This window comes from Cololabis saira, chromosome 9 (genome assembly GCF_033807715.1).
Source record: "Cololabis saira isolate AMF1-May2022 chromosome 9, fColSai1.1, whole genome shotgun sequence".
Classification (NCBI taxonomy): Eukaryota; Metazoa; Chordata; class Actinopteri; order Beloniformes; family Belonidae; genus Cololabis; species Cololabis saira.
The window spans coordinates 36057740-36083656 of record NC_084595.1 but is presented as its reverse complement, the minus strand read 5'-3'; the positions used below and the strand labels follow the sequence as shown (position 1 = coordinate 36083656).

The 25917-nt window shown below is 36.9% G+C and overlaps 2 protein-coding genes across 2 annotated transcripts; one reads left to right on the top strand and one right to left on the bottom strand.

Moving 5' to 3' along the window:
• Positions 1-1914: 1914 nt before the first annotated feature.
• Positions 1915-14294, bottom strand: ostf1 (osteoclast stimulating factor 1). Its single transcript, XM_061729396.1, has 10 exons — positions 14141-14294; positions 10411-10457; positions 8127-8177; positions 7771-7834; positions 7609-7662; positions 7405-7512; positions 6251-6300; positions 4838-4916; positions 3670-3768; positions 1915-2736 (listed from the first exon to the last, which is right to left on the bottom strand). The coding sequence occupies exons 1-10, from the start codon at positions 14172-14174 to the stop codon at positions 2678-2680; spliced, it is 645 nt and encodes a 214-aa protein (XP_061585380.1). The 5' UTR covers positions 14175-14294; the 3' UTR covers positions 1915-2677.
• A 1282-nt stretch (positions 14295-15576) lies between these two features.
• Positions 15577-24296, top strand: nmrk1 (nicotinamide riboside kinase 1). The gene is made up of 8 exons (XM_061729395.1): positions 15577-15739; positions 16218-16308; positions 16422-16470; positions 18167-18329; positions 22141-22212; positions 22351-22457; positions 22560-22643; positions 23538-24296. Exons 1-7 carry the CDS (start codon positions 15711-15713, stop codon positions 22640-22642), a joined length of 594 nt encoding a protein of 197 aa, XP_061585379.1. The 5' UTR covers positions 15577-15710; the 3' UTR covers position 22643; positions 23538-24296.
• The last annotated feature ends 1621 nt before the right edge of the window (positions 24297-25917 follow it).

Sequence of the window (25917 nt, the reverse complement as noted above, 5' to 3'; positions counted from 1 at the left end):
TTGGGCTTGTGTATACACATTAAGGAAACGATGCAAGCATTCAATCGCTGCAAAAACAATTAACAAGTGAAATGCAGTTGTAACTTTCAGATGAATTTAAGAAGTTTGTGTTCTCATTTTATTTCTGGGCTACTTAAACAGTTTAAAAAGTCATATCTCGAGGAGGAGGGGACATCATTTTGTAGCTAAAAGCAGAGCTGCTCTTTACGTAAGCTGATGGGTTTTCCAAACTCTACAACTGGCACGTCAAAAAGTCTTTGTATTTCCAGTTTAGGTTTGGTATAAAAGTGGGTAAACTCGGTCACTACTAATGTTCTGCAGTATCATTTTGTTTTTCAGTCTCCCTTTAAAGCTCAATTGTAGATCTTTTTTTTTTAAGGTCATCATAAGGTTACTATAAATTTAATGCCTTCAATGTGCCTTGTTGAAAGGGCAGAATTTTTATCTTTTATTGATCTTATTCGTAGAAAGAAGGGGAAACCGGCATGACGGCAATGAAAGACGGTTGGCTGTAATTTTTCTGGGAAAGTCTTCATCACACAATACTTTGGATTTTGCATTTGGAGATATTAAGGTTTGATTAAACTTTTTTTTTTTTAATTTTTCAACAGAAATATGATAAATCACATCCTGGCTCTGGTGAATTTAAACTACTGCAAAAATGTTCCTTACATGCACCTCTGAAACTAAGTTAGTTCTCCTATGTACAGGTTGTCAATTTTATGTAATGGCTATATCAATGAACTGTCTGCTGGTTGCCTAGTTAGGCTCTGAGGTCTCTTGTTTTTTCTTACTGGAACAAAAAAAGAAGCAGATTTTGGTTACTCCAGTCCTTAATTATGAGCAACAATAGATTTAACCACGCCTCTTGCTAAGAAGTAACTGGTATTTTTATGTCTATCCAGGCATCTTTAATCTCTTCCTCCGTCCACTAATATTTGTATAGTCTGCTACTGAGCTTCTATTGATGCGACAGGCCCAGTGGACGCACGCCGTCTCGCCGAGACGCTATTTACCGGCTGTTTTCCGCCTTATTGCACAGTGTTATTAATAAAGATCTGGTGTATTTGCAGAGACGAGCTCCCTCCTCTGCATCCTGGCTCCAGGATGGTTTTCTGCTGCAGGCTTCCTTTGATTTAAACCTTTCATTTAGGTCCATCAGTAGCATCTTCTCCTTTAGTTTTTATAGGAGAGAGATTTCATATGAATGAGATTAGGAAGTTTTTATCTTGGTTTAAAACAAGCTGTAGACCCCTTTCAGTACCAGCACATTTAAATTGGCTTTAAAAGCTGTAATAGTTTCCCTCTATTGCAGATGCAAAGAGAATAATTTCTTCAGTCTGTCTGCATCTCAATAGGTAACAGAGGAGATGATTTCAAAGCTCAGAGCTTTTACTCTGCTTCACTCCCGTCTTCCTCTGGTGTGGCGGTTATGTAGCATGAATCCTTTAAAGACTTGTCTGTCAAATTCGTGCATTTATGCCCATTCTGCCTTCTTGGAATGTCATCAACATGCTGACTTTGTAATAAAGTTCTGTGAATTTTTATCGTTTTGAGTCCTTTACATAAATATTTCTCACTGTACTTCATAACGTCCTGGTAAAGGGTGGCGTGTTCCCGTTTGGGAGTGCCATCCAGCGTCCTAACCCATCTAATGGTGTTATTTCAGGTGAAAAAAACATTGCGTTATTTAGGCCATGTTTGCATTTTAAGTTAAACTCTTTATTGCATATTGAAGATAATAGAAATCTTAAGCATTTTCCAGAAATTGACAAGTTCAGGATACAAAAACATGCACACAGTTATACACAACCACAATCCTGACATCCTCTATTGCTTTCTTTCTTTTTATAAGGCTTTTTTTTTTAAATAGGAAAGCAGCAAAAAAAAAAATCTCCCAGGAAGGAAATCAAGTCCCAAAATGTTGATTTATATAGAAATTTAAAAGTCCAGTCTTTAGTTACAGTGATATGAAAGCAGATCTCACATGCAAGTGGAAATGTTACAACAGACCAAAATACAGGCTTGTTTAACGGGATAACTGCTATACAAGACTGTTTACAATTTATCCCATTAATCCACATGAATGACACCTTTAAGTGTTAATGATGTAACAAAGGAAAACATTTCACTTTTGGATCCCATTTAAAGGGGAAACATTGCAGTTAATGTAATGTTCCCACACTGTACAAAGTTGTGATAAAAAGGTCCAAGCTGCAAGAGACCTATCCAATAATTTTTGGTCACGTTTTTAGGTCAGTAAATAAGGAGCTTGAAATTTTCAAGATCAAACATCTAATCTGAACTGGCACTTTAATTCCCATTTTAATAGGCTGAACATAAGCCGCATGTTTGGAGTGTGGTCTCAAAAGATTTGGTCCCTTTTCCCGTCATCTATACATATTCTGGCCCTCAGTTCATGTTGTGTTTGTGCTCCCAGAGTCCCAAGAGCAATTCCCTACATCTGGGAACGCACTTGGCAAAGCAGGCGAACTGTAAATACGATTAATTCAGTGCTTTGAAATTCACACTGATTTGAGGCTGAAGGACACAGACTGAAGTATTAACAATATAAATGAAATAAAAATGGACTTGCAGATGCAACAAATCCATTTTAGGTATCCAATAAAGTTTCATGAACCCCCATTAAACCAATGAATGCTCCAGTAGTACCAGCTCAGTCCGAGTCCTCATCGTCCAAATACTCTTCAGCATTGCTGTGCGTGCGCGTGATATCTGAAACAAGAAATAAACAAAGATATTACAGAATGACTTAGTAAATTAGTAAAATCTCTGGTTTAAAATTATAGTGAACACTGATTTCTTCACCAGATGTGGTTCTAAACAAATGTTGAACTGAACAACCCTCCATGATGTCACTGAGTGAAACAACAGATCCAGGCAGCAAAAGTAACACAAACTTAGTCTATAGTGGATGGTCCTTAAGTTTAACATACTTCTCATCTCTTTCAACATTTCTGCTACCTTAACGCCCTAAAGCATCAAAACAAATGACATGCAAGTGCTACTGTTTTCTACAATAACCCAACACGTAGCAATAATCGTTTCATTTTACAATTAACATGAGTACTTCTGTTTATTATGACTCGTCCCTTGTGGCATTTTGTTTGCAAAAAAAAAGGTAAAAGGGGACAAAGTACAAAACACATGAACTTTTCTGGGCTTCAGAGCATATACAGGACTGTCTCAGAAAATTTGAATATTGTGATAAAGTTCTTTATTTTCTGTAATGCAATCAAAAAAACAAATGTCATACATTCTGGATTCATTACAAATCAACTGAAATATTGCAAGCCTTTTATTATTTTAATATTGCTGATTATGGCTTATAGTTTAAGATTAAGATTCCCAGAATATTCTAATTTTTTGAGATAGGATATTTGAGTTTTCTTAAACTGTAAACCATGATCAGCAATATTAAAATAATAAAAGCCTTGCAATATTTCAGTTGATTTGTAATGAATCCAGAATGTATGACATTTTTGTTTTTGCAATTGCATTACAGAAAATCACAATATCCTAATTTTCATATACGGCACAGAAAACAGTCACTTCTTGGTTTACTGTTACGTGAGCCTTGGTTCCTCTGGCTGTGATACAGTATGTGTGAATGCTGGGAGGATACACCCCTGCGGCAGCTGGACTTACTGGTTCCCTGTTTCCTTTTTAGAAGAGAAGCACACTGTGCGTTGGTTGCCATTTCCAGAGCGAGTTTGTTCTCGTTGTTCCTGATGTCTGTCCTTGCACCTGAAACAAACATCATCCCGATGAATAAAACTACCAGAACTCAAAAACACTTAATTAAACTTAAAATGTCAGAACCCTGTTCATCTCTTTCTTTTCCCTCTTTAGTTTTAATATCAATATTAATATTTTAATATCCATCCAAATAAAAAATGACAACCTGCTGGATATCATCTAATTTTTTCATTTTTGTTTAAAGATTTTTTTGGGCTCTAGTGGCCCTTTATTTCAAACCTGCAACCACTGCAGGAGGACTGTACGCTCAGCAGAGGTGTCGAGTAACAAAGTACAAATACTTTGTTACCTTACTTAAGTAGAAATTTTGGTTATCTATACTTCACTGGAGTAATTATTTTTCAGACGACTTTTTACTTTAACTCCTTACATTTTCACGCAATTATCTGTACTTTTTACTCCTTACATTTTAAAAACAGCCTCGTTACTCTATTTCATTTCAGCCTTTAAAAAAAAACTATCCAGTTAAATTGCTCCATCCGGATAGAGTGAATTTGGTTGTGGTTGTTTCAGATGTTCTTGTCCAGTTTTGTTCTTACATCCGTTCCCTCAGATTCCTGCAACTAAACTTGGATGTACATTCCAATAAAGGTTAGGATAAATGATAACATGCCTCTGAAGTTTGACCTTTTGCACCACTACAATACTTATAGGCAACTAGTCATCATATCTCCTGCTCTCTGAAACACATGTTAATGCTCAATAGTACACATATATGGTTCTTTAATATATTTGCATTATACTAAGATGCATTCATTTTCAATGGCTTTTGTCCTTAATGGCTTTTTTCCCCCCTTACATTACTTTTACTTTTATACTTTAATTAGTTTTAAAACCAGTACTTTTATACTTCTACTTGAGTAAAAAACTTGAATTGATACTTCAACTTCTACAGGAGTATTTTTAAACTCTAGTATCTATACTTCTACCTGAGTAATGAATGTGAATACTTTTGACACCTTTGAGGCTCAGTATATGAGCCACTTGCTTAACCCACTGCGGCACAGAGCGGCCCATCATCTAATTTAAAAAGAAAGGGGGGTTTAAAGACACTCACCCTTGTTAAGCAGCATTTCCACAATGTCAGAATAACCCTTCCAGGCAGCAGCGTGCAGCACAGTGTCCCCAAGTTTATTCTAAAAAACAAAACATCCCCATTACTGACAGAAATCTTGACAAGCAATAATAATGGCAGAATAATAGCGATGTCTCCATAGAAACATTGAGCCCTGGTACCTGCAGTATAAATGGAGTGGATCAAGGACAGAAATGTCCCTCTAAAAATACTCTTATTCCTGACAAGCTCCCTGGGGTCAAAATGACATTTTTGTCATCAGTCTATTTTGTACAAAAGCATATCAGAGATGTTAAGGAGTGCTGCTCATTTGTTGCCATCGTGTCATGATGTCAGTATGCAGTTCAGATAAAAGGAGAGAGTTAAAGCAGGTAGGAAAAAAATATATAATAAAGCCCTTTTCAGAGACGAGATGCATATTTTAAATGCCTTCAACTGTGTTGGCATACAACCCTTTTTTGCTTATAATTTTCTGTTTCATACAGACACGCCTGTGTGCATATAATATTTGTCAGTCACGAGTTTTGAGAGTAAATAAGGTGAAAAACAATAAATATCACTTTGTTTACATGTTAAAAAGCCTATTAAGTGGTAGGTGCTCGGATTCAACTGCAGCACAGAAGGTATAACCAGAACATGTCCATGAAATGAGAAGCCACATCACACATTAACTCTGTAAGACTTCAAGAGTTAGTGTTTTCTCATAACATGTGGTTTTGCCATAAATATTCATATCAAGCCAGCAAGTGTGCTACGTTGGGTTTAACATAAAGATTATGGATAGAAGAGGTTAGAAATATCAGATATATGATCAGATGATAGAGCAGGAGCTGCAGCTGCAAATCAGTTTTTTTTCTCAGATGCTGACAAAAAAAAACCAACCCAAAACACTGACTTGCTGCTGGAGCTCATTACCGTGAGCGAAACGCTGCAAAAGGAAGGTTTTGACAGTGTCATCTTCTTGATAAGACATCTTGTTGGAGTCCTCTTAATGGCAGCTCATATAAACCCTTAATGTAAATGCTGCAGTCCAGATTTGTGCGGTTTTGTTAAACATTGTACACACATATTACTAGGGTCAACCTAGGGTCAACCTAACCACGTCACCATAGCAAAATATTACAAGGAAGCAACACAGCGCTTTTTCAGCCATGACACCAACACGTTCAGTTGGCACCGGGTTAATAAAAAAGCCCTGCATGTCTGAAATGTGCTACAGATACACAACTCAGGTCATCAGTTGCAGTTCAGTAGCAGCTGAGGATGTTTTCTATTCTCATCACATCATCACACTCCTCATCTTGCAGTATGAGATTGGCTGGGAAATCCATATCGTGACTGTGGTGCTGCAACTCAGACTCTTTCCATCCATTAAAGTTAGTTTATCAATCTCACCTGCTGGTTGAGCTCCACATTAGCCTGGCCTAGCAACAACTCCACCACATCTGATGAAGGAAAAAAAAAAGGGAACATATTTATTTCTTGTGTTGCATAATAATCAGATGGAAACAATGAAGGGCTAAATGTCACCTTCCTAAAATTCTGTACCCAACTTCTCACACAAAACATAACTGTCTGAAATGTCACAGCTTATCAGAATAACCATTAGGGCTGCAACGATTCGTCGACAAAAATCGATAATCAAAATTGTCGACAATGAATTCCATTGTCGACAATTGTCGCCAGACATGTTTTTCCCAATGGAGTGAGGCATCTCTCTTCCATACGATCTCTGCCGAGAGTCGCGCATGCACGATAGCGTCTCAGCAGCTGCGGATAATAAAACCTCAAAAGTTTGGGAGCATTTTAGCCTCGATACGGCGAATAAAAAGATAACTTGCAAGGTTTGCAAAGCCGACGTTGCTTTTCATGGGAGCATGTCGGTAATGCATTTGAAGAGAAAGCACGTCGGAGTGTTGAACGAAACTGACTCGCCTTGGTAAGATAATAAGCCTATTTTCATTTGTTAAATGAATTTGTTTCATTCGTTAACTTTGTTTATTTCATGTTATTTATTAGTGTTATTTGAGCCACTCACAGCTACTCTCGTTGCTATAACCTCAATCATAATTGATGCTGCGTGAAAGGTGAAAAAGCTTGTGTGATGATGACAATGACGGATTTGCATCTAACTTTAGGTCAGGTTTCTATGAACTGTCAATTATCCATCAAGCTACACAATGATCATGTTAACATTAAATCAGATAGATTTGTCTGGACATTTCTCTTTCGGGACGGGAGAAGACACTAAATCAATGCATCTCTATTGTGCGCCGTGCAGGCATTCATTCTCAGAGTTTTGCGGATGCGGGCGGGAACGGGATGAAAAAAACCAGTCCCGCTATAGCTGGGCTCTAGTGCCATCTTTCTTGTGTTTATTATCATTTGCCACATAATTAAAGCAACCTCATACTAAATTTAAAAAAAAATTACTAATTATCCGATTAGTCGACTAATCGTTTAAATAGTCGGTGACTAGTCGACTATTAAAATAGTCGTTAGTTGCAGCCCTAATAACCATCCACCTTCAGTGGCCTGTTCAACGTTACCTTTATGTCCTCCGTGGCATCCCCAGTAGAGGGCAGTGTTTCCTGCCTTATCCAGCCCGTTGATCCCAACCTTGTTGTCCACACATTCTCTCAGCCAGCTAAGATTGCCTGTTCAAAACACAAAAGCATGTTCATATATACGCACCCAGATACATTTAAAAAAAACAACAACATAGAAATGTCCAAACGTTTATACAGTCATACCTCGCTTGGCTGCTTCGTGCATTGGATTGTCAATAGACTCAGCCTGCTCAGCCACTAAAAACAAGAGCGTCAGTCCACTTTGTAAGCTTCCTCATCATCGTAGTAGAGACAAAATTATTTAGACAAAGTTTTATTGCTGTATACATTAAATTATTTACCCACCATAGTTACTTGGAATCAGTCCCGTCCTTCCTCTACATGTCCCCTTCCACCAATTACTGTCACTCTGGGAATAGCAGCAACACAGAAATCTTTGTTGTGGTTGTGTTTTAATCCATCACAAAAGGAAATGGTTGGAGATAAAAGTAAGCCATAAATCAATGAAATGAGGGAAACTAAAAGTAAAACAATAATGTACAAAAAAAAAAAGAAATCTGACCAAAGAAAGAGGAATGATGAACACCGTCATAAAAGGGAGGCAAAAATGCAAAAAGAGGAAGAAAAAGTGCAAACTCAAAGTCAGTGGGAGATGAGGACTTGAGGAGGAACAGAAAAGCAAAATCTGAACTTTTCCTTACTGTGTCAGAGATGTACAAAATGTCTCCTTCTTCAAAGTACAACTCGTCTGGCTGAAACATTGGAAATAAGACACTGTTACTCCAGCCTGAAGACCTTTGTGTTACATTTCACCAACTTTATTCTCCCCCCATCTCATAATATGACATTGTAGTAGTAGTAGTAATAACAACAACAATAATAATAATAATCCAGAAATGTATTGTTACTGATTTAAGTGAAGTTTAGAGTTTAAACCAGTGATAAACTCCTGTGTGACATTAACCATCATTTCCATCTATGGTTTAATCTGCAGACGAGGTTTAATCAAACTTATTTAATTAAGTGATTAAGTGTCCTCAGAAGAAAGTGACAACAACCACTGGAGGTTTATTTTCCTAAATGTGTATTTAAACTCCTTATTTGAACATTTAAACAGAAATAAAAAAAACCAAACATACCCCAAAACACATGAATCTCAGCCCATACACTAATTGTGTTAATATTTACTTTCATTTAGTCACACACTGGGTGCTGTCTCTAAATTAAAGACCAACAGAAAACATATATTTGTAGGGCATTACGCTGATGTATTCAAGTGTATAAGTGTGCAGGAAAAACCCACAGGGACTCGCAATGTCATCTAGAATAATAGCTGACTGGCTTTTTCTCTGCTGTGGTCACTATACTTATTGCTGTCAGAAGGTTTAGCAAGAGCAGCGACATGTACCTAAACTCCCACTTTTGATGCATCAACCCTCATGTACTTCTAATAAGGTTTTTACATTTTCAGTGCTGTTGGATTTGCAATCAGGGAACTTGCCGTTAAACTGGTCCGTGGTTGTAATACCTTTGTCTTTATTAAGTAACTTGTGGTCTTGGTATGTTGCTCCAGCCATCTTCAGCTACAATTCTCATGGTCTCTTTGCTCAACATGTTCATCAGTAAATTAAGCTGCACTTACTCCTATGCAACAAGTTTTGTACAACTGTGGATTTTAAACCACCAGTTAGTAGATTGTCTGATGTCTGACTGATTTCATGGGCATGACGACGATTATATTGTGTTTCTGCTTGCAAATCCTGGCTTGTGGTTAAATTGCAATATCATGTGTCAGATTTTGGCTGCTTGTTGGTTATTAGGAAATCCTTGTGTTGTTAGTCTGCGTGCCTTGAAGTCAGTAAGTATGACTTCATGACAATTTAAACTGAGTGCTTCATTAGTGATACATAACTGCATCTTATTTTTGGTGGATGTGAACTCTTAATTGATTCCATGTAAACTGAACAAACACTGGAGGGTTAATGTTGACATTCAAGCATACTTCCAGTGTCCAGCCTGTTTAACTGCAGATCAGCTAATCCTGTCCTTAAAGGGATTGTGACATGAAAAACACATTTTTCTTGATTTTTTGTGTTTTGTTGGGTGTCTTGACATCAATTACACCCAAAAAACAACGAACTTTTAACATTCAGTGTATTGTGTGCTTTCTGGGATTTTCCGCATAACTATGCAAAAACGGCGCATGTGGTTTGGTGGCGGATCGTTACGTAACGATCCGCTAAATCACCGCCCCCTCCACCCAGCTCCCTGTCTCCTCTCCTCTCCAGCGCACCATAAAGGCTGATTTATGGTTCCGCGTTACAACGACGCAGAGCCTACGGCGTAAGGTTACGCGGCGACGCGCACCATACACTGAACCCTACGGCGTAGGCTCTGCGTCGATTTAACGCGGAACCATAAATGAGGCTTAACACGCCTCTTTTGTTCTAATCACCGGAGGAAAACTGCTAAGAAGACCCGCGGCCACTGACTGGACAGTCATAAGGGGACAGTGCTGCTTGCATGCCTTTATTTTTATGATTGTTTGCTGTGGTTCGCCCTCCTGCTTTTCCGTGCATGCTTCGCCTGTCGCTCCGACGCCGCTGTGAGCGTATGGCTGGAGGAGGAGGAGGTTTGGAGGAGGAGCGGAGCAATGATTGACAGGAAAGGGGGGAAAGGAAGCATTTTTCACGGCGCAAAAAAACACTGTAATAAAAAGCCAGGAAAAGAGTACTAGAGTGAAGTTTTTCTTGTTACACTCTTTTAGACACATTTGAGGGATGTTGCCCAAGACTTTTAATAGTGTTAAAAGCATGTTAAAAATGATGTCACAATACCTTTAATGTGAAACTGCAATCAGGTTTAACTTTAAGCAGAGCTGCAGATTCAACTCTAAATCTTTTGGTTTAGGTAGTTCCATGAGGTTATAATGAGCATAAATACAAAGATGTGATTGAATGCTCGTCAGCAGTCGAAAGTTCTTACCGTTCTGGGGTCGAAGGTGAACAATGCTCTGAACACCTTGACTTGGCCTAGAAAAACAAAAAACAAAAACACATACACAGTACATTAGTTGGTGGACTGTTTGTCTCAATTTCTGCTTGCAAAAGAACATTGAAAAGAGCAGAGTGTTTGAAAATATACTCAAAGAAAACCCACCATGTGCCGCCTACAAACCTACTGAGCAACTAGTTTAGTTCGACCCCTGCAGTGAACTTGAGATGTAACTTTAATAAAACTACTCTCAAGAATAATTAATCAAAGATAACAATAACATTACATATTATTAAAGACAGAGTGGTCATTGAACAACGCCAGCTGCCCTCTGGGCCTGAGATGGCGTGAACCCAGCATTTAGCTTTGCGGCTGGAATGCTACTTGGGTGGTTGTGGCCTCAGCAGACGCTGAAAAAGTTCAGAGAATCACAAATAGCTTAGAGACACTGACAAGCTTGTAGAGATTTTCAACAATATATTTCTCTCAGGAGCAAACAAAACCTGACTTTGCATGCCACAGGCTATTTATGACACAAATGCATACTATCATTAAACATGCTAACAAACAGGTTTTCTATCTTTGGAGTAGAATCTTACACCATAATATTGTATAGGTAATGCAAGTACTGATTTGCATCTGATTTGTAGATAAACACCACTCTGTGTACATCTGACTTCCTTTTCAAAGATGTGACACCCTTATTATTATTTTTGCCATTAAGATACTTGAAAACTCCACACAAATCATCTTACGCATTCTTATTGGCACTCATCTGTTGTCTTTATAATTTTTTTTTTACTACTTAGAGATGACACAGCTATACAACTAATATTACAACATGTAATCTGGGCTCTCTATGCTGCTTCAATCAGCCACAACTGAGTATCATACAAATGCAGATTATTAAAAATACAGCTTACATCGATTTGTTTTACTGCAATATGCTTAATATGCAGGTCACGTAAGGGTGGACGAGTGTGTTCTGCTTCCTGGTGGATTTACCTAAAAGGCCTAAGTATATGTGGACTGTAGTTCCTCTCTGTCACTGCTCAGGGTTGCTGTTTATCTAACACACTGCCTCAGTGTCTATGAATGAGAGGGGCTGAACCACTGCACAACACCAGCTCTGTTTAACGCAGCAAGCATGTCTGCTCTGCAGGCCCCGTCATGCACTTTCAAATACACATACCTGTGCTGACTAGACCAGCTTCTTGCAACATTTTTTGAATCCAAGTATATAGTAAGATACGTTGAGGATATGAAAAACAATTGAAAGAATTTATAGCAATTTGTCAAGAGGAAAAAAAGGACTCAGGAAAGTTTTTTCCAGGTAGAGTTTTTGTGATTATTTGCACGTACTCTTTTACTTTTAAAGAAATTAAAAAGGGTTCACACCTCCTCCTGCAAACAAAACATATGTCTGATCTTGTTGGTTGTTTTATTCCTCATTCTGCACAAACCCCAATACACAGCAAAATGATAAAATAACGTTCTACACTTTTAAAACTGAAACTTGTGCAGAGAGCTTATGGTTGTGCTGCTTGTAAATCTGTTGTAACAAATATATCAAATGATAATGTTACTTTTCATGTGATATTTGGATTTGAGGAATAGGATACAACACAATCACAAGCTGATAGCCATTGTTAAAGGTTTTGATTTGATCTCAACACATAAACAGTGTTTATAATATTAATTCCCATTAAGAGGACATTCTGAGAAAAAGGAAATCGCAGTAAAAAGCTTAAGTGACCAAATATGGAATCTCTGCACTACCATAAACAGCGTACAGTCCTGTAAGTCAATCCTCAGTTATTCTTGTGTGATTTTCATAGTTTGATTATGAATAAACCCATTAGTTTATTCAATCATGACAACATGAAGTATAAACTTGTCAAATAAGATTAATACTTTTTCACAACACAATAATCAGCCAAGCATTGCAGTCACAGGTGTTATGGAGACTATTCTTCAACCCTGTGGAGCATGAATGACAATGCCATGTTTTTTGTTTAAATAAACCCTGCTTGCTTGACTTGTTACTCCTCAGCGTGATTTCAAACTGCATGTACTTTCATCTGAAATGCAAAAGCTTATCTTTAAATGTGAAAATAGCCCTATTTAATTTTTTTTCTCCTCCATACTGGTCGATATAGAGTTGATATACAGTACATCGCTTGTGTTTTCTAATCAGCAAGCTGAATATAATAAAATATATAATGCAAAGCTGTAAAGATAAATCTTATTTTCATAGGTGCCGATTTGAATCTGTCATTTAGATAACACTAAGTGGGTATTACTATTGTATTGCCCACACTGTTCTTCATGCAAACAACGGTAGACCGAGACAAAGCTCCACAAACCTAAAACTCTACAATTACTTAAGTTAAACTCAAATCAAAATCTACCTGAATCCGTTTTATTAAGAAAGTAGAATATTCTGCTGCCCTCCATTACATGTCATATCAACATTAACTACATTTTTTTTTTGCACTTTTTCTTGCGTAATACAAAACTGAAAACTGCATTTGTGTATCATTGTGTTACAAGTCTCTGCAAAGCAGAAACCACAACACAGAAACCTAAACAAACACTTTTGGTGTTTATGTGGCAAATTAATTTGTGGTCCAAATCCAGTGGAATTGGAGCTTAGTACAGCAGTCAATGGATTATTTGACAGATAGATATGGAGGAGTCAACAACTGAACGGGGAGCACTTAATGTTTTTTGTTTGTTTATCGTTTTTTTTTCTTTTTTAGTTATTATGTTTGGAGGTATTGTCATGTACTTGCTTGTCTACTTGCTCTCATGGTGCGTCTCTCTCCCTCTAGTTGTATTGTGTTTATGAAATAAGAATGGAAATGAGGATTTGTGAAAATATGAACTTTAGTGAATACATAGACGATAGTGAAGTTTAAGGGATGTATAGGGGAGGGAGGTAACAGGGGGGTTAGAAGGTATTTAAAGGCATGTTATGCCTCTTTTTGTTTTATTTGTGTTTGTTGTTTAGATATGTCCTTTTAATATTTCTTTCGTTTTCGTGTAAATGTTGAGGTTGGTGTCTTATGTCTATATGTATTTTATTTTTATTTATTTTTTTGTTCTTGTTATACTGAACGTCAATATGGTGTGGCACATAGAAAAATAAAGTATAAAAAAATTTTTTTTTTTAAAAAGGAATTGGATTTTGTGAAAAAAGCTTTGTGAGAAGCATGTTTCTGTGTGCTGTGGTCATGATCACCTGCAGCTGCTGGTTTGGATCACCTGTCCTGTGCTGAATGGATGGTGAAACAGGGAAGTGGCAGGGCCTGCTGCTCACAGCAGCATGGATGTGTCAATAACACCCAGGGCAGGGCAGCACTTTTACTGGTCCTGCCACTGCAAATGGTCGTGGATACGGTTGTGGGTCACAGTTTGAGGCCCTTCTGCCCTTGACTCATGGAGGTTTCGCAGGAGAGCAGCAGAAGTCGGCGGTTCCTGGTAAACCTGAATTATGGTTCCGCGTTAAATCGACGCAGAGCCTACGCCGTAGGGTAAGCGGCGACACGCACCGTACTGCGTAGCCTACGGCGTAGCTCTGCGTTGGTGTAACGCGGAACCATAAATCAGCTCGCTGCCGCCCATTAGCTCCGCCGCTGCCGAGCAGGTTACAAGGTGCAGTCCTGCTCGGACCGGGAGAAAGTTCAACAACAACAGCACGGAGGAGCGTCAAACGTACCTGGTTTGGCCGGCTTAGGAGGAGGTTTGGACATCTGCGAAGCTGAAAGAGAAGCTGTTGGGAAGAGTAGAGAGCAGCTTCAGACTGGACCGTCGCTGAACTGAAGAAGTTGACGAGCAGACTCCCGATGAGGAAGTTAGCCGACGCGGAAAAGTTGCCGTGCGCATGCGCACTGCCATAATAACTACATTTATTTATTGTTTAAGATTACAGGGACAATGCACATTAAAAAAAACATTTCTGTAAATGTGCAGGTGTGATGGCAACTACAAGACTTACAACAATACATTAAAACAAGGACAACAACACTGTACACTTCATAAGGGGACATAAGAACACAGAAGAGCACATAAAACACTTAAGAATAAAAACAATAAATACGTAAAACATTAAACAAATAAAACACGCTTCATGTTATTTGAGCAGGTCACAGAGTATGGTCACACACTTGATTGTCTTTTAACCATGATTTTAACTCAATTTTAAATGAATGATATGTGTCATTGTTTCTGATATATGTTGGCAGACTGTTCCATGTATGAGGTGCTCTTACTGGAAAAGCTGACTGTCCAAAAACAAAAAACATACATATTTACTGATAGATAGATTTTATATATATATATATATATATATATATATATATATATATATATATATATATATATATATATATATATACATATATATATATCTCAGTTGTTGGAGTGGATCTATGGGATGGGTTGGGTGATGGGTTGAAGCAATGTACAAATATAAATCAATTTAAAAAACGGTACAAAAAGTTATTTGATTGAGGTGGAGTTATGTTAAGGAAAGATTGTGTTTGTTAGCTGGTTAGTTGCAAAGGCTCAACCAATGGGAAAATCGGTAGCCTAATAGGTAAACTAGCAGCTATTTATTATTAATATGTATGTTTATTTTATAATAGAGGTAACAAAGGGGCAGGGTTAAATAAGTTTTACTTCTACCTGCTCCTCTTCAGACACTTTTTTCCCCCCTGTTTGTATTACGTTTTTGTTGTTTTGTTGCTTTTTTCTGTATGTTTTGAATTTGTTTTAACATTTTATATTCTTTTCCTTATGTGTTCGAAATAAACAATTAAATCAATCAATATATATATATATATATATATATATATATATATATATATATATATATATATATATATATATATATATATGTATATAAATATATATATATATGTATATGTATATGGTGAGCAGATAGATAGATAGATAGATAGATAGATAGATAGATAGATAGATAGATAGATAGATAGATAGATAGATAGATAGATAGATAGATAGATAGATAGATAGATAGATAGATAGATAGATAGATAGATAGATAGATAGATAGATAGATAGATAGATAGATAGATGGATGGATGGGCAGGTCGTTTGTGACGTCGCACTTCTTTCAACGAATCACGAGCGTCCGTCCGCGGAACAACATCAGGGTTGAACCAACAGTGAATAAAATACATATTTCGTACAAAGTTATCCGTTAAATTGTTTTTGTTAGATGTACACTTCAGTTATTTTGCAGCGAGCCGTAGATAGGAGCTGAAATGAAGACAGTAGTAGTTGGAGTTGGTGGGTGAGTACGTGTGGAGGGTTGTAATACATTCTCTTGTGTTGACTTCTGTTTGTGGCTCCAGCATTCCTGTGGGACATCAGCTGACCAGGGGAACAACAAATTCACATTTTCTTCATTGCATTGCTGTGAAATAGAGACAAAAGTACCAAGAGGCTACAGGAAGACATAACAATTGTGTAGGAATATTATAATTGATTACATGTTTGTGAGAGCAGCAGATTCAACAGATCAATGCAGCATGTGACAACATGTGGCACAACAGAGCGATAATTGATTGCTCTTTTGAGTCCAGTTCAAATTGTAATTTTTTCTGTGGTTATCAAAGGGCTGGAAGAAAATGTCTCTTGAAATTGAGTTTAATCCATTACGTTCATCAAACTACAATTATGAAAAAAAATGTTCTCACAACATTTTAGGCTCACCGTATCATGCTATAATTTTCATTTATTTATATGATGTCTACTGTTTTATTCTTAAGGATGACCAATGGAGGGAAGTCCACACTTTCTAAGAGTCTTCACCAGTTGATCCCCAACAGCTGCATCATTGCGCAGGATTCATATTTTAAAGTAAACTGTAATGCCTTCTATACCACATATTGCTGTTTATTTCTTTTATTTGTTTTTTTTTCTACTATTACAGAAGAAGTTTTAGTGTTTATATATTTACTGATTTTCTTTAGGATGATGCTGTGGTACCTGTGGACAGCAATGGCTTTAAGCAATATGATGGTAGGTAAACTGAATTTGTTATTAAATTTGATGATTTAGAGCAGGGGCCTCTCTCGGACTCCAGTCCTCGAGGGCAGTCCTGCATGTTTTTGATGTTTCTTTGCATCAACACACCTGATTCAAATTAACAGTAGCCACCAGCTTGTCATCAAGGTCTGGACAGCTCTGTTGTTGACACAGCTCCTTGTGTCACGGTGTGCTGAAGCAGGGAAACATCTGAAACATGCAGGACTGCAGCCCTTGAGGACTGGAGTCCGAGACCCCTGATTTAGAGTCTTTACGATTTTAGTTAATTTTGAATAAATATTTTCTAAAGGAAAAAAGAAAAGACTTCCCAATGCATTAATGCTATTTGATTTCAACAGCCTGTGATGCAAAATCCAAGAATATAAAAAAGTGGGATGTATGGTAAACGGAAGTAAATTGGACCTCTACATTTACTGACATTTTTATTTCAATGGAAAATAATAAACTTCATGAACTTTATCTAATTTTAAATAGTCATCAATCCCTGCATTTCAGATGATGATAATTTAAAACTAGCAATGATGTAAATAAAGGTTTTCTTTCAGAAATAAGTGGTGTCAACAGGGGACTGGATTCCTAATATGGTACAAAAGCAAAAGACTGAATTTTTAAAAACTCCACTTTGTCAGAAAAATCTGTGTAAGAAAAACAGTGAACTGCTTACAAATAAGGCTCCTCAGCAAAGATTGGATTACATAGCCATATTTCCCCCTTTACCGTACATCATATCATAAAATATCATTAAACAATTGTATCAAGTATGAATGTAACATCTTTTATCAAAAGCTAACTTGACACACAAACAGGTGATTATTTTGTGAAACCTCTGTCAAACACACGAGTGCACCATAACATTCATAAATGTCACTCAAAACTTTTAAGTCAAACATACAAAGTATCATCCAGGCTTTTATTAGCAGCAGGTCCAAAGTCCAGGCTGTGATGGTATGAGACTGTATCAACATCCTTTTTGGGAAGGTCACTAGCTGCGTTTCCATTACACTTTTACCCAAAAGAAAATCGAGCCTCTGAAAGTTCGATAGAGGTGTCTGTGTTTCCATTGATTGCTGTTTTTAGAAAACGCTCTCTGCATATCTTGGACTAAATCTTTTCCATGGATGTCTTTGTGATTTATGCTTTTTACAAAAAGACTAAATAAAACCTGCACACACTTGAAATACATTAAGAAAGTATGAAAACAAGAACAATACTATACGTACTTTACTGCCCAATTAATTACTAGCAATTAGACCTCGTTTTGAAATTAAGAAAATAGAAAACTACAAAATAGCATCCCTTTTCTTAAAGCAGCACAATGTAACTTTTCCACCTCAATATAATATTTCCAGAGTCATTGTGATGTTACATCAACTTCCAACAGGTTTAATGACACCTCTGTCATGGTCTGAGGGGTCTGTATCGCCTTCACTGGCACTATGTAACTTTGAGGAGCATGGTAGGAACCCTTCCACACTACTGGTAAAGCACTACCGCTTTTGTCCAAAGGAGCCGCCAAACTCAACAAAAACTGAAAGTTACATTGTGCTGCTTTAAGAGATTCAATTTTATCTATAGATTATGTTATTCATAATTATAGCTTGCAATTAAATTGTGCACATTTTTTCTCCAAATCTATTGTTTGGTCTAATTTCATGTTGTTCTGTTAAAGTGCTTGATGCTCTCCAAATGGACAAGATGATGAGTGACATTAACTTGTGGCAAAGCGACCCTGAATTGTTCCTGAAGCAGCGAGGCCTGACCCTGGAGCAGCCATCAGCTAATAAGGACCTGCATGTTCTGATAGTGGAAGGTTTCCTCATTTACAACTACCGGTATGGTTGCTATCCTGACCTCGAATGTACTCAATTTTAATGTTCTTAGCCTCCCTCTAAGATTTTTTTTTTTTTAAGATATAGCACAAGCAAAGCCAGCAGTCCTATAACTGAGCAGTTCAGATTTTAATTTGAGAACATATTTTCAGTCTCAGAAAGGTGAGGTCAGACAGTCCACATATTCCATATGAAATATTAGAGTAGCCCCTGACAGTGTCCACTAATAAAACGGCACATAGGACCTTTAGCTTCATCTGTTCAACCTTATGTGCAAAACTAAGGTGTTGTCTTTGAAAACTCAAGAAAACCTTTTCTTTTTCTTTCATTTTGGCAAGATTTCTATGCAATGATTTAGGATGAAATCCACGCAACTTTTGAAGATGAGGTTCCTGGTGACTTATGATTGTAGCAGGTCAGAAATATAAGGACATGTTTAACTATTTAGCGCTGTAAAAGTTAGGGACAACATTTTAAAATATATTCTAAAATTCATGGAAGCCGGCGAAGAGGGTATAAGACAGACATGACGTGAGCCCATTCATGCGTCCTGGTTAAAAGCCTTACGGTGGAACTTTGGATGAAGCTCCTTCCTGGTGAAAAGACTGTAAAAATAATCAAGACATATAAAAGCATGAATAATCATCTCCAATTCAGCCTTGGACACACTTTAGAGATGTTGCACAGACGAAAGAAATGGTCTTTTAGTACCTGTTTAGAATGATGCCCCAAAGATGTTGCTGAGTTAACAATAACACCTAGTGTTCAAACATGTGAAGAATTGTTTTTAATTAAAGAGATCTAAAGGAACATATTTTGGTGTATAAAATAGATTTTCAGCACTTTTATAGTTGGGTACTAACAGAATTAATTTGACAATATGCACATTATCATGCCAGGTGGGAAATGTGCGTGGCGGTACGCACAAATCCACACAAAGTACATTTTTGAATATCCCACATGAACGTGGAAAATAGTGCATGCAAGTTGAGTTTTTTTTTTAACTGCACTTTTTGCACATGAGGCCCCAGGTTTGATGTTACCCCTGGCCCTGAAGACGTGGGGCAATCGCTCCTTACAGCAACAACACCTTTGTTGTTTGTTGTGGGGCTCACTACCCCTGTCCCTTCCCTGCCTGGACACGGTTGGTGTTTTAAAAAAGCAGTTGAGACTTTTATTTATTTTTTATTTTTTTTTACAAACTGACAAACAAAGCAGTTCAAGAAAAACCAACAAAATCAATTTTTTTGCTCAGATTTCTTCTAATATGTGGGCGTGTATGTGGGTGTGTATGAATATGATGGTTTTCTAGAATGACGGTTATTCTAGGAGAGAGACAGCAGAAAAAATAAATAAATAGGATAAATAAAAATAAATGAATGTCTAAATACATTAGAAAAAAATAAATTAAAAAAAGGTTAAAAGGGGGAGTCAGTATTAAAGCAGGAAGAAATGAGAGAGAAAGAGATGAGGGAGGGAGAGAAGAGAAGATATTTAGAATTTATTAAAGGATAGCCCCTTGAGATGTGCCATCTCATTTTCAAGGGGGTCCCAAGAAAACATACAACATTACAATACATCACATTACAGTATAGACATACATGACATAAAACAAACCCAGACATCTTGCTCACCCCCTCCCACACACAACCCCTACCCACATAAGTCTAGTTATAAAATAGACAAGTTGAATTACCAGAACAATGAAATGAATATAACATAACAGGAAAAAAAGAGGACAAAAAATACATAAATAAATTAAAAACATAGGCAATTTGTTTTAAGATGAGAGTATAATGACAACTTAAAACAATGAAAAGAGGTAATAGAATGCAAAAAGAGAGGAAGATCATTCCAATCTGATGGAGCTTTAAAATGAAATTATCTTTTACCAACCTCTTTTGAAATTCTAGGAACAAAGAAAAAAGGAAAATTCATATGTCTGAGTCAGTATGGAGAGTTATATGGAATCATAAGTTCTTTTAAATATGGAGGACAGTGAAAATAAACACATTTAAAAGGAAACTGAAGCCAGTGAAATTGCCGTCTAGATTTGGGTTGTAACCAGTTCAATGAATCAAACATAAGACAATGATGTTCTGAAAGGACAACGTAACACAAATCTACATAATGAATCAAATAATACAGTCAGAGGTTTAAGATGGGTGTCTGGAGTATTTTGATAAACAATATCTGCATAATCAACAAGAGGTAGTATGAGTTGAGAAATTAACCTTTGTGTGAAACAGTTGATTGAACGGTAAAGTGAAGCAAGACAGCCATATGCTTTTTTAACAGTATAATCAATGTGATGTTTAAAGGTAAGTTCCGGATCAATCCAAAGTCCAAGATATTTAAATGTGTCAACTTTATCAACAAAAGATCCATCAGAAAAATAAATATGAAAATCAGATGGTTGTGATCGGAGGTCATGTGTACTGAAAACCACCAAGAGAGAAGAAAGCTTTTCTTTTTAAAACCGACTTTTAGTTGACACATTTTTTTTATTGGTTTACTGTTTATTGTTGTAACCTGTGGTTTTAAATGGACAATATTTGTTCTTTTGCATGTACGTACTTACTTAGAGGAACCAGTCCTGCCCACTCTCGTCTAAACCCTGGGTGGGGTTTTACATCTACCTTGCATGGCTGGCAAACTAAATACAGAAAATGGCAGAAATACGGAGGAGAAGCTGTAAAGATGACAGACCTGACATGTTTTCTTTAGCTGTGACAACAAAATTCAGACTCTGTGAGCCTTTTGAAAAACTGAATTTTGAAAAAAATGCTTAAATGACAGATGTGGATTCAGTTTATATTGAACATCGAGCTAAAATCACAGGCCTGCACTCAAACAGCTACTTTGCACATTTCTCCCAAGTGACCACTGGGGTTTTTTTTCTCCTTTTTTCTAAGATTTATTTTCCTCTGTTGAGCTCTCGTTAGCATTTCCTGCACTAAATGAGACGTGGACACAGAGCAGAGAGATATATAATGTTAACATTACATTACAAGCAGGGAAAAAAAGTCACCCCAAAAGGCTAATTTTATCCATTAGTGTTCATCTCTTGATCAAACTGAAAGTGATGCAAATAAATATACTATATATACTAAACATTTCCATTCTTTTCTTCTTATTGCAGTCTTGTATAATTAGCTTCTCATCTTCTTATTATAATGCCTGGTGTATCATATTCGACACATGAATTTGTGATACCTTTGTACCACCCCAATAATCAGAAAATGATTAAACAAAGAAGGAAGAACTTTCCTAATGTATTCATGATGATCATATCGTATCCACAATGAGAACAATAATTATTTAGAACTTGTTCAATACAAAATTGGAAATGATTTCAGGATACAATAAACACTTAAAATTTGAAAATAAATTTTAAGGGTTCATAACTGCAATAACAAAAGTGGTGCAGCATCTCGATGCATAGAAGAAAGAATGATTTGTTAACAGAGGAGACAGATAAATGCCGTGTGAAAGAAAGAAAGAAAGAAAGAAAGAAAGAAAGAAAGAAAGAAAGAAAGAAAGAAAGAAAGAAAGAAAGAAAGAAAGAAAGAAAGAAAGAAAGAAAGAAAGAAAGAAAGAAAGAAAGAAAGAAAGAAAGAAAGAAAGAAAGAAAGAAAGAATGTACCGGTAGGTGGAGCCATTAAGGAAATGTATACAATGTATACAATGACATTCACTGAATAAGGAAAGATTTAATTTTCTTGTAAAGTTTCTTTTCAACTGTGTTTTTTAACTATAAGCATTCTAAAGTGTTAATATTTCATAATGGAAACTTGATGTTTTACCCTCCCAGGCCTCTGAATATGCTGTTCGACAAAAGATATTTTTTGGAAATACCTTATGATGTCTGCAAGAAGAGACGAAGGTACTCATTTCTATTTTTGTGGCATTGTTTCTATGCTTTTTCCCCCTGTCTATTTTCTAATGCGTTTCACTTCCATTTTCTCATGTGGGAACTGCTGTAGGAGGAAACTGTACCTGTATTGCTCTCTGTGATTGACAGTTCCAGGGTGTATACACCTCCCGATCCTCCTGGATACTTTGATGGACACGTTTGGCCAATGTACCAGAAAAACCGCCAAGAGATGGAGAGCATCACGTCAGAAATCGGTGAGATTCAATTCAATCTATTACCTGCAGCAGCTGCATTATTGTTGATTTTGTGTATTGTTGTTGTTACAGCATTTATTGCATGTTAATCTGGGTTTGTAGTGTTTTTGGATGGACTGAAGCCAAAAGAAGAGCTGCTGAGTGATGTACATAAAGACGTAAGCCAAGAAATGGCTAGACTCTGAGGTAAGATCCAACATCATTTATAAACAAGCTGTCCAGTGTATTTCAGATTTTAGTGTTAAATGGTACTGATTTGATGTTACATTTAGAATTACCCTGCTGTTCACTGTGATACTTTCAGGAACAGACAACCATTTGTTTTCTTTTATAGATTTATTTAAACAAAAGAGAGAGTGAGGAGAGAGCTTCAGTCTTTAACTTTTAAGTCCTGGGGTAAAGACCACAAACTGAGTTCAATAAAGTCAGGCTCTCTTTGAAAGGGCTGGCAACAGATACTGTATACGAAAGCTGAGATAATTGGAAATACAATGTGATTCATGTAAGATCAAGTTTAGTAACTGGAGGGTATTTCTACATAAAAAAGGAGCATGACACGGGTGATTTGACACTTGTTCCACACAAAATTCAGCGCTTAATTAACAAGAGGAAGTTGTGTGAATGGAAAAGTATGAGCAATATAAAAATAATTTAAAAAAACAGCAATGCTGCTCAAATTCAAACAGAAGATATGTATAAAATCTGTAGTTTTCAACAGTTCTCTGAAATGTATTTGGTGCAGCAATGAGAAAGCTCTCAAACATTTTAAGCATTTTTTTTATTTCTGACACTAATCTGCAGTCGTCTTGCAGACAGTTTGGTCCAAAACCTTGTACACAAACAATTTATTGCTGGGATCTTGCCAGATTAGAAGAGAGGTACACTTGACCCTTGAAATCCTGGCCTCAGAGTAGACACACGTATCCTACTCTGTGGTACACTTCCCTAAATATGGGGGAAAGAAGCTGTCAGCTTTGAAACAACTTGAAAAAAAATAAATAAAAAAACGTATTGAATTTGTTATGTCTCCATCTCCAATGTAAATATCTATCATTTTGCTTTTGTGTGCTCTGTTTGCAGGAACACACGGACATGGACTTACATTTGAAGACTGTGGCAGCTATGCCTCTGGATGTTCTAAAAAATGTCTTCCTGTGGACTAATGTGCAACTAAAAGGACCAAGTCATGTTGTGTGTTTGTGCTATGTCAATAAATTGCAAAATACGGTATATCTAACATATTTTATACAGCGCATTTTTGAAACCAGCTGTGTAACTCTGCTCCCGACTCATTCCGGCATGGACGAGAGAGCTCTGTGGGCGTCTGGTTTCTGTCATCAGGAAATTGCAGGTCCTGGGGGTTTAGAGGCGGGGCTTTATCTGATCAGACTTGCTTCAGCACACCTTGCAAATGCACATCAGATGGGAGTTTGGAGCCCGACTAAAATACCTGGGGGGGTTCTTTGTAATCCTTTACCTGTTCCTCAGGAGATCTAGCCGCTTGAAAGGATCCATAGTTCAGAAAGAGCCCTGGCCATGTAGTGATGTCTTAGAGCACACACTGAAGTTGTAAAATCACACCATGAATGTCAGGACCCGGAGGAACATTGTAATGATATGAACAGGTGTTGTGGCTGGAATATTTCTCAGGAGAAAGAAATGGAACTAATTGTTTTTTTCCGTCCTCTTTTATCTGATTGTTAGATATATTAATCCTGTCAGCAGGCAGAATGCATTTAACTGTAATAGAAAAGCTATGTATTAACACTTTTTAGGTTTCACACAAAAATGCTGTTGGCATGGTTGCAGAAGTGTTGTACTTTGTTGTTTGACCTGAATATAAACTTGGAAGCAGATAAGGACACTACATGAATAAATTTGCTTTTCAGTGATGCAACTGTGATTTATTTTCCAGATTTATATCTCACATAACGTCTTCAGGTTTGAATATGTCCAGTCCTGTTTTTAATCATCTCTAAGGAATTACTCAAGATTCAGCCGCTTTTAAGTTTAGACTCAGAATTCTTCTTATACTTGTGTCTTAAAGCCAAATCACTGCACAGTGCTTTTAAACAAAAAGAATAAACAGAAGTTCAGACATTACTAGAAGCATTTTTTCTGATTGCTTTAAAAAAATGAAATTCAAGCCATTTCACAACTCAAAGATGAAACCTGGCAACCGCTCTGGGTGCATTTGCTGTTGGGAAAGCTAAAGCAGGGCTAGAATCCAAAGTAGAGTTTGATAACTTAAAAACAAAATTCAAGGCACTGCAGGGCAGGAACTAGAAGGAAAAAACTAAACAAAACCAGGAACCCAAACAAACCTCATCAGGAGGAACAAGTGACTGTTAAAACAATGAACTTGGCAAAGGACAAAGAAAGTCAGGCAGATTACCATTAGAGGGAGATTAACATAAAACAGCTGAGTGACAATCTGACTGAATCCTCAGAGGTAAAAAGCAAAACTAATATAAGGAAGATGAGGACTATGAAATAAAATGGGAATTAAATCTAACAGGTTTATTAGAAAACACGAAAACATAAAATAAAGTAAACATAAAATAAAGCTGCCTAGAAAACAATATAACTTAGTTTTAACAACAAAAACTTAGTAATGTCAAAACACGAGCTTCATAAAAGCAAAAACCACAAGAGAATTCATCCACAGATCACGACAAGCAAAGCTCAGCACAAAACCAGGTTTACTTGCCACAAAAAAAAAACTACATGTAGTAACCAAAAAATAATGATCTTGAAGTTTCCTTTCATTGTTTCTCTCTTTTTTCCCCCTTGTCATCACTTATTAATACTTAGCTAGCATTATGAAACAATGTTATTTCTATATTTTGCTTCTTTTTCTTTCATTTTCTTTTCTGTTTCCAGTTTATAGGATTTGATGCAGACGAAAAATGAAATGTACCAAACTTCAACAGTGGAAAGTGGAGTTGGTGGATTAACCCAAAAATACCCGAAACAACCTGAATACATTAGTACTGTCTAATGTTGGACCTGGATTTAAGTGTTAAGTGGAACTTAAAGCAAGAGGTGTGAGCCTTTGATGACCCCATCCACAGTCAGTCAGGATAAAAGTCCAGAAATCTGTGCCATGTATGTAAACACTAGATGTAATCAAAAATCTCACACAACAAAACAAAGAAACTGACTCTCTCCAGTATAAAAGGCTCACACACACACACACACACACACACACACACACACACACACACACACACACACACACACACACACACACACATAAAACAAGGACGCCTTCAAGAAAAAAAATCTCCCAGGTCTTCATCGTGTGTCTTGTGTCTTCATCGCCTGATGAAATAGTTCAGTTGTTTCAGACATTGTCTCCCCCTGTTGTGCAATCTGGGTAGGAGCTTTATCTATTGTGCAATGTGTTGATTTCATCTCAGGAGGATTTTCAAAAACGGTTAAAGGTGTGAGTTATAAA

Coding starts and splice junctions, on each gene's coding strand:
- ostf1 (XM_061729396.1), bottom strand. CDS start 14,174: ATGTCCAAACCTCCTCCTAAGCCGGCCAAACCAG. Junction 8,178..10,410: donor TCACCTTCGACCCCAGAACG/GTAAGAACTTTC, acceptor CCAATGTTTCAG/CCAGACGAGTTGTACTTTGA. Junction 6,301..7,404: donor ATGCCACGGAGGACATAAAG/GTAACGTTGAAC, acceptor TTCCTTCATCAG/ATGTGGTGGAGTTGTTGCTA.
- nmrk1 (XM_061729395.1), top strand. CDS start 15,711: ATGAAGACAGTAGTAGTTGGAGTTGGTGG. Junction 16,309..16,421: donor CGCAGGATTCATATTTTAAA/GTAAACTGTAAT, acceptor GATTTTCTTTAG/GATGATGCTGTGGTACCTGT. Junction 22,458..22,559: donor GAGCATCACGTCAGAAATCG/GTGAGATTCAAT, acceptor CTGGGTTTGTAG/TGTTTTTGGATGGACTGAAG.